At 44.5% G+C, this 18,994-nt stretch overlaps 1 protein-coding gene across 4 annotated transcripts; it reads left to right on the top strand.

Annotated features, from left to right (window-relative positions):
- The first annotated feature begins 1,355 nt into the window (after positions 1 to 1,355).
- zbtb18 (zinc finger and BTB domain containing 18) lies at positions 1,356 to 11,718 on the top strand. 4 transcript variants are annotated; one of them, XM_005474323.4, is made up of 3 exons: positions 1,356 to 1,752; positions 3,788 to 3,929; positions 6,668 to 11,718. In XM_005474323.4, exons 2-3 carry the CDS (start codon positions 3,914 to 3,916, stop codon positions 8,380 to 8,382), a joined length of 1,731 nt encoding a protein of 576 aa, XP_005474380.1. In that variant the 5' UTR covers positions 1,356 to 1,752; positions 3,788 to 3,913; the 3' UTR covers positions 8,383 to 11,718. The 4 variants fall into 4 exon arrangements, with proteins under 4 accessions (XP_005474380.1, XP_005474381.1, XP_019222252.1 ...); XM_005474324.4 differs by lacking the exon at positions 3,788 to 3,929; XM_019366707.2 differs by lacking the exon at positions 1,356 to 1,752 and having other exon boundaries at positions 3,132 to 3,929.
- The last annotated feature ends 7,276 nt before the right edge of the window (positions 11,719 to 18,994 follow it).

The raw sequence follows: 18,994 nt of genomic DNA on the forward strand, positions 1-18,994 counted from the left end.
TTATGAAAGTAGTAAAGCCTAGATTGTTCCTTCTGACAAATAACACTAGGCCTGATAACATGTCTCAGATGCACTATAACGAACATGGGCTCTGAAATCTTTTGAATAAAACCCACATACTACTACTGCATCAGATCCACAGCTGGAAAAGGTTCGAGGATTTGCCACAGGAGACACTTTGAAGGGAAATGACAAGGGTATTATCAATAGCTGTATTCTCATTTTTGTGGATTCTGATTTACTGTCATGGCTTTCTGATACACCTACAGGCCAGCTGAGCCATCATTAGCACTGTGTTCTTTTTCTACCTCGGCAAGTCAAAACAGGTTTGGTTTATATTAGCAGGTAGGCGCCTCTTTGCTGCAGCAGCCATTTTGGCACACAAAATACCGTCATGGTTTGACCAAGGCATTTTGGCTTGGGGGCCAAATAAAACATACAGGCAACATTAACAAGGGGATGCTGACACTTCCTTTATAGGGATGGGGGCATGTTTTTGTCCACAGGTGCATTAAGAAAAAGTGAAAGTTAAACTGTGTCTATCTGTCTATCTATCTATCTGAGTGATCAAGGTTAACTATGTGTTGAAGAAACAACCTCTTTACTTTTTACTACAAGCTGCAATCACCCATTCACACACACCATACAGTATTTTTCTATCCATCACTTGGAGTGCAGTATCTTGCCCAAGGACACTTATCTGACTAGTAGATAAACTGATCCGCATCCCTGCATCGGGCAAAGAGAACTGCACCCCCCCCCCCCACCCTTTTTTTTTCTTATTGATTGAACAAATTTTTTTATTTTTAACTGGATGGATAGCGCACACTTTTAAAACAAGGTGGCATTAAAATGAAGTAAGGTAAGTGAGCAAGGTAGGTTTGTTGACTTTACATCTTGCTAATTATCTATCAACTATGTAAATACGTAATAAATTGTTTGTAACACTTGAAAATGTTTATCAGCGGTGCAATAACAAACACATTAATATAAATGCTCGCATTTGCTTACAACTACTATGCAATATAAATCATTTATCACATCTTCATCTGGTCATCATACATAATACATGTCCACCTCTGGAAGTGGTGCAGCTGGCTTTATGCCTGTGTCTTAAGCATTATCCAGCACCACTGGAAAACCCAACCACATGTTTTTACTTCCTGTCAAGGTGGTGCACCTGCTCATATCAGCTCCACCCCCTTATCCTCCCTCCCTCCCTGCCTCCCCCCCCACAACACCTCTCGCTCCAGGTTTGACTACAGTACCCAGAGCGCACCGCGCCGCTCTCCACTCTCCCTCGCTCTCCGCTGCGCCAGTCCGCCTCACTGACTCGCAGAACCAGTTGGTTTGGCCCAGCTTCTTGTTTCCTGCCTTCTCACTGTGTGTGTGCTGCTGCTGCTGCTGTTGTTGTTGCCTGGTGTCAACCTACGCCGACGGGAGAAGAAGACATATCCCTCCCTCTCCTCTGTCAGAGGGCCGCTTCCAATTTGCCTTCACTTTCCTCCTCGCCGGCACCATTGGCTTCCGTGCCGTGCCAGTCAACTCGCCTCCTTCCCCAGCCCGAGTTGAGCAGCAACAGCTCGGAAACATCTGGCCGCCGCAGAGTGCTAGACTCCCCGTCCCTGCGCCTGCTCGCCTCGGCAGCCTGTTATGGAAATTAGTCCAAAGTCAATCTAGTTTTGTCTCCGAAGGAAAAAAAAGAGGGGATTTTGACGGAGGAAGCGGGGAAGACGGTGGACCTTCTTGTCTGTAAGTGCTGCTTCTAATACCGGAGTCCGATTAAAGGAGGCTCAGGAGAGAGAGAGGGAGAGGGTGGGTTACGGAGGGGAAAAAGTAGCTAAACCTTCCTTAGCATGACTGTGTTGTCTCCACGCACTAATAGTTGCTATGTTAGCCGTCCCTCCGCGGTGTTTTAGGGGCTGTTGTCATAGCACCTGGGCCTCCCGAACAACTGTAAATAGCTCAATATTGCAGCCCGTCCGCCTTACTTTTGTTAGCCGCGATCGGGCTATAGCTAGCTGCGTGGGTCAGTGTGTCTCTGTGTGTGTCTCTCCCTGTTTTTCTGTGTTTGTTGTGTCTTCTGGTAAGAAATTAATTACAATCCTCCTTTTCTCGCTCGGAGACTTGTCTCTGAACAGCCTGTCAGCGGTAGCAGGAGTTGGACTTTTATGCTAATTTTCTCCTCGGACCGTCGTGGGCAGGCAGCTTGAAAATTGAGTCTTAAATTAAAACAAACTCCAGCAGACTTTCTCCTAAATTTGATACCACTTTAGAGGTGATAAAAACGCGTCAAAGTGAGGTGAAATTGATTTTTTTTTAAAGCGACTTTCAAACTGTGTAATTAAAAGAACTCCGGTGGTGAAGTTAATTAGAAGTTTAAGTTGGATAATGTGATGTTTCCCGCACTTTATTTCTGTTTTATTGAAAGAGTGAAATGTTTCATTACAGGAGATTACACGGCAAATATTTCTAATTAACTCACAAAATGTTGAAATGGGTGATTGTGAAACAAAGAAAAAATAATATTAATGTAATTTATCTCCACATTTGTGTGCAGCTGTGATCACATTTTATTGTGGAAACTCAGTGGGCGGTGTTGCTATTATTTTATTAAAAAAAAACTTTATTAACAGCCAAAATAAAATAGAAAATAAAAGTTGCAGAGTTGTAAACGTTACAGAAAGTTTGCACAAAACGAAAGCGAAATACAACCGTTGTTATAAGTGTAATAAGTTTCTCCCCGGCTTTATTAAACACCCTGCACACCTTTTGTTTTGCCCTTCGCCCTCACTGGACTCCTTCGGCTCATTTTTGTCACCCTGTGAGTTGTCCGAAGGGTCCGGGCAGTGGTGGTGGTGGTGGGGAGGGGGTGGTGGTTGCTGGATACATGGATATATGGATGGATGGATGAATGAGCGGATGAATGAGTGAATACAAGACGAGGCAGCGGCGCTGAACCGTAAAAGAGTGGAAAACAATATCAGCTGCGTGCGTCTGTCAGTTGCAAATGTGCCGTGTTGGCTTTTGTTTATGGTAACTGGAAGGAGAAAAAGACAGACGGAGAAGGACAGAGAAGTGCATTTCAGATGATTTTAGACGCCAGGTAAAAGAAAAGTTATTTGTGTGTGTATGTGTGTTTTTTTAGTGCGTAAACTTTGCATTTCCTTAATAGTTTTGGTGGCAGTTGCAGCTCAGTGATTTTGATGTGTAAACTCCAAACACCAAATCCCAGAATATTTTAGCCGACTTGTGTTTTATTTCCCGGAGAGAGAAAAAAAGGAGGGGGAGAAAGAGAGACAAAGTTGTGCGGTGTTGGTAGAATGAAAGAGGAGTCTGGTGGCAGGAGTGTAGAGGAGGCAGCATATGGCTGTAGAAAGAGCACAGCTGGAGGTAGCATCTCCATCTGAGGATGATGTCAGAGCAGCTGACAGGCTGCCATCCACCCCACCTCCTCCTCCTCCATCCCTCCACTGCCTCCACCCCTCCCCAGTCCTTTATTGTGAGTCTCAGCGGCAGCCTGGGAGAGTCAGTGCTGTGCGTGTGTGTGTGCAGTGTGCGCACGCTGTGTGTGTGTGTGTGTGTGTTTGTGGCTGCTGATCAGCGCCAGTTAGGAGGAGGAGGAGGAAGAGGAGGAGGGAGGTGGTATCTCGTTCCCCCTCCAACATCTCCTCCACTTTGCATCTGTCCCTCGCAGTTTGAACAGCGTGTTTTTTTTTTTTTTGCTTGCCTGCCTGCCTGCCTCCCTCTTCTTCTTCTCTCCTCTTCTACCCACTCATTGATTCAGAGAGAGCGAGCGAGCAAGAGAAAGAGCAAGAAAGAAGGAGAGAGAGGGAGAGAGGGAGAGGGCGATACACAGCCATTCCCAGCCAGAGAGCCCGGCTATTCTGCTACAGTGGAGTTAATCAAGTTGATGCATACTGCTGCAGGTATCGTTTTGTGTGTATATGTGTGTGCGTGTGTTTACAGTAGGAGAGTCCGGGATGGTGGAGTTTTGTTTTGTTGTGGGGGATCTCCGGTGTGTCAAACCAGTGTGAGAACTGCGTGAAACTGCTGGCGAGTGCTTCAGAAGTAAACGGCAAAGGTAGCCGGTGCTGCCTGTCTGAGGGGTAATTGCAGCCCGGGAGCAGTCTGCTTGTTTTTAGCTTGCAGTCGAGAGGGGTGCATTTAAAACTTAAGCTGCTGCTTCCTGTTTGAGCTGTCAGGCGTTTTGTCGGGACACTTGTTAATTGAAAGGGAAGTGTAGTTTTTTGCAGTTTAATCATGATCATAAATCATAAAAATTAAGTCTCATTTGAAATGTAGTAATTAGACATTTTAAGAGAAGACAATAAACACATATTTTAGCTAATAAATAGGCTTAAAAAACCTCTAGAATAAACTGAGCAGTTATTTAATCTGTATTATCTACTCTACTTTTTTTCCAGTTAATTCTAGCTCGCTGAAAAAATTACTTGAAAGCATGTGCCGTCCGCTCTACCCATTTTTCCCCCTCCTGTCGGCTGGAGTAGAGGAGACTAATTTAGAAGTTGCAGATTTGAGCTGCCTGAATTGGCTAGACAGCTGTAATCGCACTCCCTCCTAGTCTTAATCTCTTTATCTGGCTAGCAGCTGCCATATGGCCCCCGTCAGCTGGATCAGATGTGGGTAAGCCTCCCTCCCCGGCCGTCCCAGCCTCTCCCTCACCCTCTCCCTCCCTGCCTGCCCCTCTGTGTGTGTCTCTCTCAGACCCCTGCCTGAGCCGGCTGGCCGGGGCCGGGTGGGCTGGGTGACTGGGCTGCTGCCCTCCTGAGCCTCCGCCGGCGGCTCCCTCCCCACCGCCGCCACCGTCGTCTTTATTTTTAGCCATCTTTAAGGATTAGGATTGATGCTGTGACGAGCAGGGCACTTACAGTGATTGTATTGTAAATCTTCTCTTCTGGGTGGTGGTGGTGGTGGGTGGAGGGGGTTGAGGAAGAGGGCAGTTTCTACTATGGGGCGGATGTGCGGGATTTTTCTTGTAAGATTCAGATGGGAAGGAGTGCATGAGTGACGGCTGGTGTATGTGTGTGTGTGTGTGTGTGTGGAAGGAGGAGGTGGCAGAGGGGTTTGGCTGGACGGTGGGGTGGGGGGGAGGTGGGAGGTGGTACACCCTTGTCCCTGTAAGTCCCCCTCATTAAAAGCAGTCTGAACGAGCCGGAGGGCGAGCACACACACACATGCACATCACACGGACGCACACACAGTCTAACACACTGACATTCTTGGTTTAGCTTCATTCAAATGAGGTGATTTAACTGCTTTGGTTAACACAGTGCAGAGCGGGACCAATGTATTTTCTCAGGCAGGACAAATCGACTTGGCTAACAGGTGGGACTTTTACACATTTCTTTTTTCTTATTGTCTTTTAGAATCAAAGGTTTTTGCACAATTAGTTGGTAATTAATTTTATTAATTCGATAATTTCCGGGAAATCTTCTCTAAGAACACCTGCAGAGCATTGATGCAAATTTCCTCCCTTTTTTTCTCTCCACGTCTAATCTCACACCTAAAGCCGAAGCTCGCAGGTTAAACAAGGGACAAGCTGTTTTGTTTTTGACAGTGCTGTTTCAATTGGCCAGTTTTGCTGCTCGACTTAGCCTGTGGAGGTGGTTGGTAGGTAGGCTGGTACTAAGTGTGTGTGTGTTGTGTTTTATATGTGAGGACAGTGTGTGCAGCTGAAAGCCGGTTACCTAAAAGGGCTGTGCCAGGCCAGGCCAAAGTGGGTTAATAAAAATAACCAGCGTAGGAGCAGCGACAATCCAGGAGTGCAGGCAGAGGAGTTGGAGAGATACAGAGAGTGAGAGCGGAGAGACCGAGTAGAAGAATCGGTCGCTGGTGGTTTACCTAAGATTGAGTCTTTGTCTTGGTATAAACTGAGTTAGTGGTTTTTCTTAAATTAAACCATAAATTGTATTTTCTTTCTATTTTTCTTATCTACTTTTTATTTATTTTAAATTAAGCAAGTGATTGAAGCAGAAAATGAACATTTGGTTTGTTGTACGAAGGAATGCGTGCACGACTTTACGAGAATTGTTTCTGTCGATGTTGGGATGAGGAGTAAAAAAATCCGGGTTGTGCGTAGGTCACTGCTTATTTTAGTTAACTTTTTATGTGTTTTAAAATTATTATTTCATGTGTTACTCTTCCTGTATGTGCCTCTCGTGTTTCCTTGTCTTTTTCCTGCTTTGTTGTCACCGTCGTTATGTCAGATATGTTTTTACTGATTCTCTCTGTCCTCGTGTTTCTTAATTTTTAATCTTTTTGTGTTTTTTACCAGATTGAATACAAATTTTGTTCACAGAAATTGTGGCGTTAAAAGAAACCTCTTAGTGGTGATAAAAACTAAATCATGGTCTCTCTGTTTAGCTTACGTTTTTAACTTGTTTTCCACCTTTTTAGATTCCCTCTGTTTTCTATTGCTCCTCATTTCATGTAATCTTGGTTGCTTCTTGTTTACCTTTTAATTCTTTATATTTTGCATATTTATGCTCATGGAAAGGTTGTTTTTTTTAATTACACCCCCTAAATGAAATCAGTAAAATAACAAAAAATAAAAATAAAAACTGTAGGTTTAAAATGAAAGACATCTTTGATACTTTATGAGATGTAATTAACTTGGACGCTGTGTCTGTGTGTGTGGCTTCAGGTTATGAGGACGGCAGGATGGAGTTCCCAGACCACAGCAGACATTTACTCCAGTGTCTGAGCGAACAGCGGCATCAGGGCTTCCTGTGTGACTCCACGGTGCTGGTGGGCGATGCCCAGTTCCGTGCCCATCGTGCTGTGTTGGCCTCCTGCAGCATGTACTTTCACCTTTTCTACAAGGACCAGCTGGACAAGAGAGACGTGGTGCACCTCAACAGTGACATTGTCACAGCCCCGGCCTTTTCCCTGCTCCTGGAGTTCATGTACGAGGGCAAGCTGCAGTTCCAGGACCTTCCCGTGGAGGATGTGCTGGCAGCAGCCAGTTACTTGCACATGTATGACATTGTCAAGGTGTGTAAGAAACGTTTGAAGCAGAAGGCCACAGCGGAGGCAGACAGCACGCGCAGAGAGGATGACGGTGGGTCCAGCTGCTCTGATAAAGCCGATAGTCTATCAGACGGTTCCACAGACCGGCCTGCTACTGCCGACCTGCTGCACAGCGATGAAGAGGAGGAGGGAAAGGCAGAGGGAGGGCCGCTGTGGCTGAGGCTGCCGTCTGCAGACAGACCAGGGACACCAGCTATGGCTACAACCAGTCCAGGGCAGGGTGAGGCGGAGACGCAAGCAGGGGAAGGCCTGGGAGAGGGAGGAAAGCTCCTTTCTCCGGCCGGCAGCCCCACCAGCTCCACTGGATCTCTCTCCCAGAGGTCCCACCGCTCTGTGAGCTCTCGTGGGGGCCACAGGGGTAGGAGGGTGTCAAATGATGCAGCTGACTGCGTCCTGGACCTGTCAGTCAAGCCAATTGCAGGTAGCAACCACACTAACCACCACCAATCCTTTTTCAGCGGAGCAGCTACGCCAGACAGCCTCCAAAGCCCATTGGCTGTTAGGGTAAAGGTGGAAAGGGGCGTGGCTTCAGATGAGGAAGAGGAACTGGGAGGTGGGGACTATGACATGGAGCATAGCGGCCTCACCAAGGCCACGGTTCCTAACACCAACGGGGGCCTGGCCCACCACGGGGTCGGAGGGCCCTTGTCAGCCCAGCGGCGGCTCGGCCTGGAAGCACACCTGTCCGCTCTGCGAGAAGCCTCCCTGGCCTCAGAGCTGGAGCGGGAGGAGAAGCCTCCAGCCACAGCAGACGATGAGGACATCCTGGGGGGCGAAAACGAGCGCGCTCAGGCTGAGGCGGCCAGCATGGATAACTCGCTGCTGCCTTACGTCTCCAACATGCTGTCGGCTCAACACACACAGATCTTCATGTGCCCGCTGTGTAACAAGGTTTTCCCCTCACCCCACATCCTCCAGCTTCACCTCAGCTCCCACTTCAGGGAGCAGGAGGGCATCCGCGCCAAGCCCGCCGGAGACGTCAACGTGCCCACCTGCAACATCTGCAGCAAGACCTTCTCCTGCATGTACACGCTGAAGCGCCACGAGCGGACACACTCCGGTGAAAAACCCTACACCTGCACCACCTGCGGCAAGAGCTTCCAGTACTCACACAACCTCAGCCGCCACGCAGTGGTGCACACGCGTGAGAAGCCGCATGCTTGCAAGTGGTGCGAGCGGCGCTTCACGCAATCCGGGGACCTCTACCGACACATCCGCAAGTTCCATTGCGAACTGGTCAACTCGCTGTCAGTGAAGAGCGAACCTCTGGCGCTCCCAAATGTCAGGGATTGGGCGATCGAGGACAGCTCCCAGGAACTGTGGAAGTAGAAACAGACTACTAGGTTTGGTAAAGGGAAAGAGACGGAGAGTGAAAGAAAGGCAGAGAGGTGTGGGGAGGTTAGAGGGAGGCGGCAGAGTTTGATATTCGGGATTTAAGTGAGTCACGTTCTTGTTTGTTGCAACATCTCATTCAATAGCACTTTAATAGCACATGAAAATGTTACTACTGAGTTGTTTTTCTTTTTTTTTGTTCCTATTTGGGGTAATTTTTGTTTATTCTATTTTATTCTGAATCCTTATTTTTATTTCGCGCAAGTTCTCTCCTGTTGGTGGTTTTAATTGCGTCTCTGGACACGGGTCCCAGTGAGAAAGTCTCGCCTTTTTGAAGAGTTTTCACTCTGTTTGTGTTTCATCCCAGACACAACACTCCGATGCTGGCCAGCGTATCGGTCCCAGTTCCACAGACAGCAAAACACCACTGCAGGAGTTCAGGTCGAACACACTGAAGTGAAAAAGCATTACAATACACTAAACGGGTACTGTGATCACCACAAGTCGACGCCACCACACACACAGTTTGAATTAGCGTGCGCACACGCGAGTGTGTGTGTGTGTGTGTGGTACTGCACTACTCTGGCAAAAATTTCACCTAATGTGCGTGAGTGTGTATGAGTGTGTTTTGTGTGTATTGATTTTATTTTCTACTGGCACGGAGGTGTCGTTGGCGAAGCGCTCCCCGCTTCTCTTGTTAAGCTCTTTGGTGTTGTGTGTTCAGGGGAAAGCTGACTGACTGACAGATAAACTGATGGCACTCATGCAATGCACAGCCTCCTTTTTTCACTTCCAGTCAATTTGAAGTATTTTCTAAAAATGAAAAGACCTTTACAAATAATTATTAATTATTATTGTTATTGATAGAATTTTTTCTTAAATCTAGCTGGCAGTCTTTAAAACATCTCTTGTTGAAAAGGTATTTAATTTAAGGTTGTTGTATATTGTTCTGATATAGTTTAAAAACTTTAATTCTTTGCATTTTTTTTAAATTAATGATTATTATTATTATTATTTTGTTACTTTTTTTTGTAATGGGACCTGCTGTTGTTGCATGACGTCCAAACCTGTATATTTTAAAATAAAAATGTGAATTTGCTGTATTACTGTACACATTGTAATTGATCAAATATTTGACAACGGGCTTTCCTTTTTTGTTTTTTTTTTTCTTTTCTTTGTGAATACTACTCCAGGGTGCGGTCTGTTGAAAAACTGAATATTATTCTCACGACTATGGAAAAAAAAAATGCATGAAATTTTGATTTTGTCTTAAACCTTTAAGTTGTGGTTTTTGCATCGGGGAGGGGGAATGTTTGAACCGTACACTTTTGACAGTGAAAAGTCGGATATTTTGTACTCGCTGGGCTCCTAGAAGAACGTTACCGAATGTGTTTCCGTCGGATGTTGAAGCGATACGATGAAGCATTTTAAGCCTGTGTCTATATGCACTGATCTCTCTGCTGCACGCGTGTGTGTGTGTTAATGCGTGAATGCGTGCGTGCGCGTGTGTGTTTATGAGCGTGTGACTCGGTTAGCACCAGTCAATTTAACCTACTGAAGATCTACGTCCACCCAGCACTTCCTCCTCTTGCTCCTCCTCAGGCGTTAAATGTCCCAACTGCTATACCTTTTTGATTTCTCTCGTGTCCGTCCTCACCAGTTCTAAACGCGGTCGAGCCATTTCTTAATTATTTCCGCAGATTTGGGCTCTCGTTTCAGGTCTGTTGAGTGCAGTTTTTAAAAACATTTTTTATTAAATTGTGGCTTGGCTGAAGTGTGAAGGATACGGAGGGAGGGAGTAAAGAAGGAGCGAGGCTGAACCTGAGCTGTCCTGCTGAAAGTTGAAGGGTCAGATATCTCTGCCACACTGTTGCTTCACGCTGAGCCGAGCTGTGCTGAGCTGAGCGGGGCCATTAAACTCACCCAGCTCAGTGCAGTGTGCATTTCACATTAGGTGCAGCGGATGTCACGTCTGTGTGTGCGTGCGTGTCTGTTTGTGTGTTTCCTTTTAAAGCATAATCCTTACTTTGAGATAGATGGGAGAGAATTGGCATGCCTGAATGCACCTTTTTAAGCTTAAAGACATGAAATCAGATTTTTTTGCTGAAAAGATGCCTTTATTTAAAAAAAGAAAAAGAAAATTACATTTCTGATGCTGCGATGTATTTGATACTGTAAAGCATTGAGAAATGGATGTTGAAAATTTTGTGTAAATTCTTGGAATTTATTGAATTTATCTATTTTGATCATGTGATTAGAAAACTCTTGTATGTAAATGTTGCGTTTGGGTCAGGGCTACATCAGTTTCTTCTTCTGTTTTTCTTCTTTTTATTGAAATTTCAAAATAATTGGTCAAGCGTTTATACAATCCAAAAACATTTTTCAGAAAGATACTGACACTCCACATTACCCCCCCTCTCTCGCTCACTCAAATATGTATATGTGTGTGTGTGTTAGTGTGTGTGTCCCCGCAGATGTGCATGTGGTGGGTGGGGTATATGTACATGCCGCCCTGTCATCTGGTGGCACCTACAGGCTCTGCCAATGCAACAGTGTGGGTGACATTGCGGCAGTTTGCACCACATCGTCTCATTTTTGTCTCGAAATGTTATTTCTTCACTGGCAGCGTCTCTGCATATGGGCTCCCTCCATCCTGCTGTTGTTTTCATCATTACTGCTGTTTTTTTTTCCCATTTTTTTTCCCTCCCCGTTCTGTTCCTCTGGTTTTACTTGACCGCCTTAAACTGCTGTAGTCCGGGCTGTTATTTTATTTTTAAAAGTGTGAGTGTGTGGGGTGGAGTGGCGGGAGTGATGTTAACCACTCAAGACGCTGTGAAGTAAACCACCCCGACTGGACATCTCCATCTTTTTGCTGTGCTTACTTGAAAACAAAAGGGGGTAGATTGTTTTTTTTTGTGTTTTTTTTAAGTAAGGTATAAAAATAAATAAAATTAAAAAAAAAAAATCAAATGTCATAGACAGTTTATGGTAAAGAAGATGAAGGGTTTGAGGGTGGGGAGAGGGCATGAAATGACTGAGTCTGTTTTGAAAAAGGACAATCACTGTCTGGGGGGGAAAAACAAGCAGATTCCAATTGAGATATATTTGCTCCCTGTTGAGATTACAATTTTTTTTTTCCTTTGCTTTTCTTTTATGTTCCTTTTTTCGGATTTAGTCATTTTAGCTTTGACAATCATAGTTGGGTTGATTTTTTTTTCTCTCAAGGGGAGTAAATTCTAATTGTGTTTAGTTTTGTAATTTTTTGGTGTGCTGTTGTTGACATTTTTAAATTGTGTGCAAACTGCAATAAATTATAAGAATCTTGAAATTCAACCCATGTCTGTGTGAAGCTTTTTTTCTCTTTTGTGTTTAACTTTACTCATAAAAGTCACAGTTTCCTCGCTGCCATTAAAATCACGAAGATTAGCGACATTTAACTCTGTGTGTGCGCACTCAAGAGTTACAGGTTGCATGAGGGCCAGTTGGGAGGTCTTGGCATCCTGCTCTGCAATGACTTGTCATGTGGGTGGAAGCTGTTCATGTGTGTGTGTGTGTGTCTGAGAAGCTCTACAGCGAGCCGTGCCTGGACACAGCGTGGTGGCCTGCACGCTCGCTGTGTGTGTACTCACACAGCTCCTGATATATATATGCAGCACTGGCTGAAGTGTAGGCTGCATTTGAGAAGAAAATGTGCAGCAGCTTGTTGAGATCCAATCCCCTGCACCACACGCACACAGCCTTCTCCTAAAGGTTCTCAAGCACAGGTTTCCAGTAAAGAAATCAGCTTTAGCTAATGTCTTGCTGCTCAGTAAACCGGCTCTTACAGATGCATTAAAAGCCCCTGCACTCGGAGGCCAAGGAGCAGCGTTCATTAGGCCACAGATGGCCACTTCGATAAGCCCCCAATGCACACTCACGCGATAAGCTCACTCCTAATCTTTATGACATTGTCCCCTGTCTGATGAATGCCTAATATCAGTTTAAGAAACTTGGAAGTGTTAAAAAGATTTCAGTGTGGCGTCCACTTCAAGGAGAGTTCATTTAAATGTTTCAAAACTTTGCAGCTATTTTACTGGGTGAGGTTACTCACAGTGGCAGGCAGTTATTTGGAATATATTTATTTTATTATAAAACTTGTCAAAAAACTGTGGGAGACATTTCATTTTAAAAGAAAAACGCCCTTTTTTCTCAGTTGAGATATCCAGACAATGTAAAAAAGTCTCTTTGAGATACCTTCTTTAAATCTTCAGAGGCAGAAAATACATTAACCCTCTCCTTTGCTTCTGCGCTACTTGGTGATCATTAATTGCAATCTGCAGCGTTGTAAGTGAACATCTGCTTGTAGACAACTGTGCGCTCTCTCTCTCTCTCTCTGTATGAGGAGGCCGTGCGAGGTTTGCTGTGAATGTAGGTCATTAATTTGTTTCTGTCCTTTGTTTACTTAAGGAAGGGGGGACAAAGGGGCAGCTGCAGAACCATTTGGCTGTGCCCAAGGCGGGCCAGCTCAACATGTTGGGAGGCTGAGACCAGCTTGGGCTCCTGTCTGGGGCCCGGGCCCCTGCACTCTGCTGGTTCGCGTGAGGGAGCGGACTCTGCCAAGCTGCCAGGGAGGACTCTCGTACCAAGGGAGGGAGGAGGGAGGAAGAGATAAAGAGAAGAGTGTCGTGTGGACATGTGGAAGCGTCCTGATGTTTGGCTGTTGTGTCTTGGTTTGTCTCTAAAATGACATCTGCAGGTTTAACGGAGAAAAAAAGGATTCTTTAACTTTGGAACTTCTAAAACTCAGCTCGAGACAGATGTTTACGTCTTAAAACTCCATACCATACAAATACCAGACTGTTATGTTTTTGCTTTGTGTAACAGTGTAAAAAAAAATTATTCATGTATTTATGTTCCATCCATTAAAAAAAAAAGAAGGATTCTCTTCCTGTGCATAAAAATGAAGCTGTTTAAATGTACAGTAAATAGAAAGCTCCATAACAAACAGGATTCAAGCTTTTAGCCTTGACAAGGCGGCAACGCTATTCACGTATTCATTCAGAGCTTATAGCGTACTGATGGGAGAAAAGCTTCCTGTATTCCTTCTCATGTCGGAGACTTGTTGATTTGCCATGAAAAAGGAAATATTCCCATGCCAGGTCGAAGTACAGAAGAACCGATGGCAAGGGAGAGAAAGAGGAAAGCTGGAACAAACCTTTGTGTGTGTGTGTGTGTGTGTGTGTGCAAGTGATCTAGGATTGTCTACATATTTAAAAGAGCGCCTTTGTCAGGCACTCAGCACAGCAGGACAGAAGGCAAGCAACAAGCGGCCCGCCTGCAGCAGACAATACAGTGGCACTACACTGGCTGGGGTGGGGTGGCTGAAATGGGGGAGGTAGTGGATGTGAGGGGGGAGGTAGTGGATGTGAGGGGGAGGATTTTTGGGAAAATCAGGGGGCACAGTGTCCCAGCAAGCCATCCATCCAGCCAGCCACCCACCGCACCCTCGTCCCCCTCCTCTGCCTTCCTGAAAACAAAAGGCGATGCAACTCGAACTTGAATATCTGTGTGTCTCTGTGAGAGGGGGCCCCAAATACCACTTACACATAACCCCCCCAAAACCACGGCAACCCCCATGCACATCCTCCACACATACAGCTACCTCACATAAGAGACTTATTGATGAGCAATTTTCACACGTTTGCAAGAAACGCACATTAGTAACACAGGTTTATATAACCTGTCATCTAGCACACACACACACACACACAAGCACAAACACAAAGGCCTCCAGCTGGTATGTCTTCAGGGCTGGGCTACGATGGGATTAAACAGTACTTGTCCTTTGTGTAATTCTTGTATGGAAGGAGAGCAGCCATGAACTCTCAACAGAGACAGAATGGTAATGAAAAAGGAGAGAAAGAGAGAGAAGGAGATGGAGAGACAAATCTTTGAATCACAAGGACTTATTTGAAGACGAGGCGTTTGCGATAAAGAGCCAGATTAATTGGATTTAAGGTTAAAGCAACAATGAAGCCCCACAGGCAGAAATGAAAGCTTCTCTTTCATTCATCACCCTCCACACTTCTGCCATCCTCTCCCAGCTGTGCGTGCATGTGTGTGCGTGAGTGTGTGTGTGGTAGATAAGGGGCATTAACAGGGTGTGTTCGGGGTGTTGTTGTGAACTGCTGGCACCAGGACACATGTGCGCAACTCAGCGCTTTATCACCGCCACGGTGACCTGATGAGGTCACGCAGGGAGAGGTCCTTTAGTGTCACTAACTCAGCCTGTCGGGCTGCTGCTGTCTTCTGTGGTAACGCTGTTACTTTACCGAGTGTGTGTGTGTTTGTGGACATCTGCTGCACGTACCTGCTGAGCTGTACACATGTATAAACACACACATACACACACGGGCGACGAGCGAGCAGCAGTTAGCCAGCTGTGGCGGTGTTGCGGAAGAGTCAAGTTCATTCTCCCTGTCGTGTCTTTCCTCCTGCTGTAACGCAGTGGAGACGTGATAAAAGAGACACAAACTGCAGTCTGGGTAATAGCGTATATCCCTGCAGTTGTGTGTGCAGCTTCTTATCTAGCAGATCCCAAAACTCACAGTCCAGTTTGATGTGTCTCAGCGCTGTCAGGATGCGGTACATTTTTCAAATCAGTAGGAATAAGGCACAGTGTGTGTCTCACATCCAACTGTCAGTTTATAATAATAGCTAAATGTTTAGGATTTGAAGCTACAGAGACGTGCTGTCAAAAGAAGGCATCAGCCCATCTCAGCTCAGTGTTACGCGGTTCAATAGAATTTGAACAAAATGTGCAGTGACTAAGTTGATTTAGTTCTGTTATGAGAAGCGTACACACAACACACCTGTCCAAATATTCACACAAGAGGAAACAGCACAACAAAGCACAGGTTCAGTCTGAAATCTATTCTAACAAAGAGGAAGGTAGAAGGTAGCACTTTACATGGATGCATCACGTATATGCAATACGCCGTACTTGTGTTTAAAAAAAATATTAAGAGTTACGGATACAACAATATTGTTCGTTCACAGCTCCTATATAAGAAGATAACAGTTTATAGACTCGATGACTGCAAACAACATAGATTCAATGTTAATAAGTGCTCAGTTAATTGCTGTTAAAGGCATAAGTATGTTTTTAAAAAGCAACAACAAAACAAGCTTAGTAAAGGTTAAAAAGGGAGATGCTAGGCAAGCTATTTAAACAATTATTTAAACAATAAATGCGTTATTAAACATCCTTGTTCCTTCATGTTTTTGAACATGTTCATGTTGCACATTCACACAGAGGAATATTAACACATAATATATGTTTATAAGCCTTGTACTCACTTTAAAACACACGGCAATCAGGAGATCAGACGCAGCAGATGGCCCCGCCCCTCGCTGAGGCTGGTTCTGCTGGAGGTTTCTTCCTGTTAAAAGGGAGTTTTTCCTTCCCACTGTCGCCATGTGCTGTTCATAGGTTTGATTGTTGGGGTTTTCGCTCTATTAGAGTAGGCTCTTTACTTTACATATTAAGCTCTTTGAGGCAACTGTTGTTGTGATTTGGCGCTATACGAATAAAATTGAATTGAACTGAATGAATTTAATGTAAAGCTATATATGTACTGCTCTTATATTTGTAACTGTGAAAATGTTACCTACATTGAATTTGTCGGTCTGCTATTTTAGCATAAAGGACGGCCGTGTAAAGTCATTTATGATCCTGAAAATATATGTATATATATATTCTGACATTATAAGGTGGGTTGGTTGCATGTTTGGATGGATGGATGGAAGATTTTATTGTAATTTTCCACTTGCTAATCATTACATTTTGCAGTGCACCAGTGGTTAACAGACACAAAGATTTACAGCTGCAGAAGCTTGCATCCTCATTCTAACTGGTTTTGCATAATAATTATATAAATTAATTACACTGATGATTTAGATATCTGTCATAGATCACTGAGACAGGAGAGGCATGCTAAACACAAATACAGCCATTGAAGAAAGAGGTATTCCTATATAGAATGAACTAGGTTCCAAGTCACAAAATTGCACAGGGTAAAAATAATGAAATTACACTTCTTCCAATGAAGTTTTGTTGCACTATCAATGTAACAACATATATGAGTAGTTTTCTAAACACTTAGCATTAAAATAAGACTCCGCTTTCTGCCATCTTTTGATGTGGCGCACATAATATCTAATACTATACAGTGTATTGGGATTACTTATTCTTCACACTGAGACATATTGACTCTGCTTGCTACGCAGATAAAGATCTCTGTAGTTTTCTTAACATACTTTATCCACTGAAATCAATCATGAACAAGCCCGGTTTTGTTTAAGATATAAAACAGCACATATCTGTTGCGGCTGTTTTCAGCAACTTAAATATGTAATCTTTTGCTCCTACTGCCTTAAGATAATCTTGATTTCATAGACAACTTTGGGCAATTCTGATGTGAAAGCATAAATTAGACCCAACATATTGAACTATTATCTCAGCCTGCCAACGGGGAAATTGATTGCAGGAGCAGAAAATAAATTTATGCAAGCAATATGTCGAAACATGTCCGCTGCGTCATTTATTTGTCTATTTATCATATGGCCGACGTTTTCTTGACACGAGGAAAGACATTGAAAACACTCCTGACAGCAGAGAATGTGCGTGAGATGAGTTAAACAGCGCACACGCGTGTATGCGTGCAGTTAGTGTGTGTATTGTGTGTGTTTGTGTGTGTTCTCTCACCCTGTGATGCCAACCTCTCCGCACCCTCCCAGCTCTGGCCAGGCACGACCCATCTGTCACATTCTTCCTTCCATCCCTTCTTCCATCCCTCCCCCATCCACCACACTCTGTCCATCCCTCCCTCTGCGTATCCATCCTCCTTTTCCATCCCTCCTGTTTCTTTATTTACCTCCACCCTTCCATCACCATCGCTCTTCTCCTACTTTGTCAGTCCTCTATGGAAACTCAGAAGTTCCTTTTCAGTGTTTGCTCATCTCTCCTTCAATGCTTTACTTCCACCACTCTATCTTTATTGTCTTCGTCAGCTCTCGAGTGCCTGCACAGGCTTAAACCGATTAGAAAAAAAAAACATGTGGCCACTCCAGCTTGTGTAGCAATAATAATAGTAATCATCAAAAGATAACACAACCAAGCCTCAGAGCTTTTTTCCATTGCAGCCCAAGGTAGTCGGGGCCAACGTGGGGCCCTGCAGGCCCATGTAGAGCCCTAAGGCCCAGTGTTACTGCTCCATGCTGAACCAAAGTGATCCAATCTGGGCTAGAGAGACAGGGGTCCTGCCTAGGGAACTGGCACTGTCTGTGTATGTGTGTGTGAGTAGTGTAGCATCAGGGGTGTAGCCTGGGGTGTACTGGCATGGCTGTGCATTGGATTATTGAAGGCAGCTTGGGACCATCTGTATGTTGGTGGGGAAGAAGTAGAGAAGGAGGAGAGGAGAACAGAAAAGAACCAAAGGAGTAAAAGGGGGCTATAAAAGAGATGTTTTCCTTCTTTGTGTATGCATCTTTGATTTGTTCTTACACTGCTTCTGTGCAAACTAATCCAACACAGGTGAATTCACCTGCCTCAGCTTCATGATCATGAATACAGAATTTATTGTCAGGTCATCTCATTGCATAAAATAAGTGGTTTCCAAATAGGAAATCACATTTTTTTGGGAGATGGCAGCAAACTTTACTACCAGAGGGCGGCTGTTGCAGTGCTGGAGAGAGGGTGATAAAAACACAGAAAGACAAAGTCCAAGAGCGAAACAAAAACAAAAACAAATGAACATAAATGAAACTCATGGTGCAAAAACATGAACTGAAAAGGACGAAATGGGAAAACAAGAAAATGTTTTGAAATGCAACACATCTGAGACAAATTAGGGCAAGACATGCAATTACAATGGACGGAAGGAAACAAACACAGGAAGTAAAGCCAAACATGACACAAGAGATCTTCAAAGTAAAACAGGAAGTAACCAAAGGACAGTTAACGGACACTGAAAGCTGAAGGCTAACACTAAACATGATAATAGAGACAAATCAATGAGGTAGTTTACTCAGATGCAAAGTTGCATCTGAGTAAACCACAAAACTTCTGAAACAAAGTCCTTTAGACAGACGAGACCAACGTGGAGAAAGTGGAGCATCATGTTTTGAGAAAACCAAACGCAGCTCATCAGCACAAACACCTCACACCTAATATCAAACATGGTGGTAGAGGAGCGATGATTTGGGCTTGTTTTGCAGTCACAGGACCCGGGCACCTTGCAGTCAATGAGTCAACCATGAACTCCTCTGAATCATATTCTAGAATCAAATATGAGGCTATCTATGCAAAAGCTGAAGCTTGGCCATAGGACCATAGTGGTTTTAATGTGCAGATTAGTCACATATTGTTCAACAGGAGTCACTGGACATTGTCGTGATGAATTTAGGGTCAAAGGAAAAGACTGGTTGAAAAGGGAAATTTGCCTTTTAAAGTGTGCTTTAGGATGTGAAAGGATGTACTGAAACCAAACCATCCCAGACCTCAAACACTGAAGATCATGTGATTGTGCCATCTGCCACCCACACTACCTCCTGACGTGGATGTATGTAC

This window comes from Oreochromis niloticus, linkage group LG13 (genome assembly GCF_001858045.2).
Source record: "Oreochromis niloticus isolate F11D_XX linkage group LG13, O_niloticus_UMD_NMBU, whole genome shotgun sequence".
Classification (NCBI taxonomy): domain Eukaryota; kingdom Metazoa; phylum Chordata; class Actinopteri; order Cichliformes; family Cichlidae; genus Oreochromis; species Oreochromis niloticus.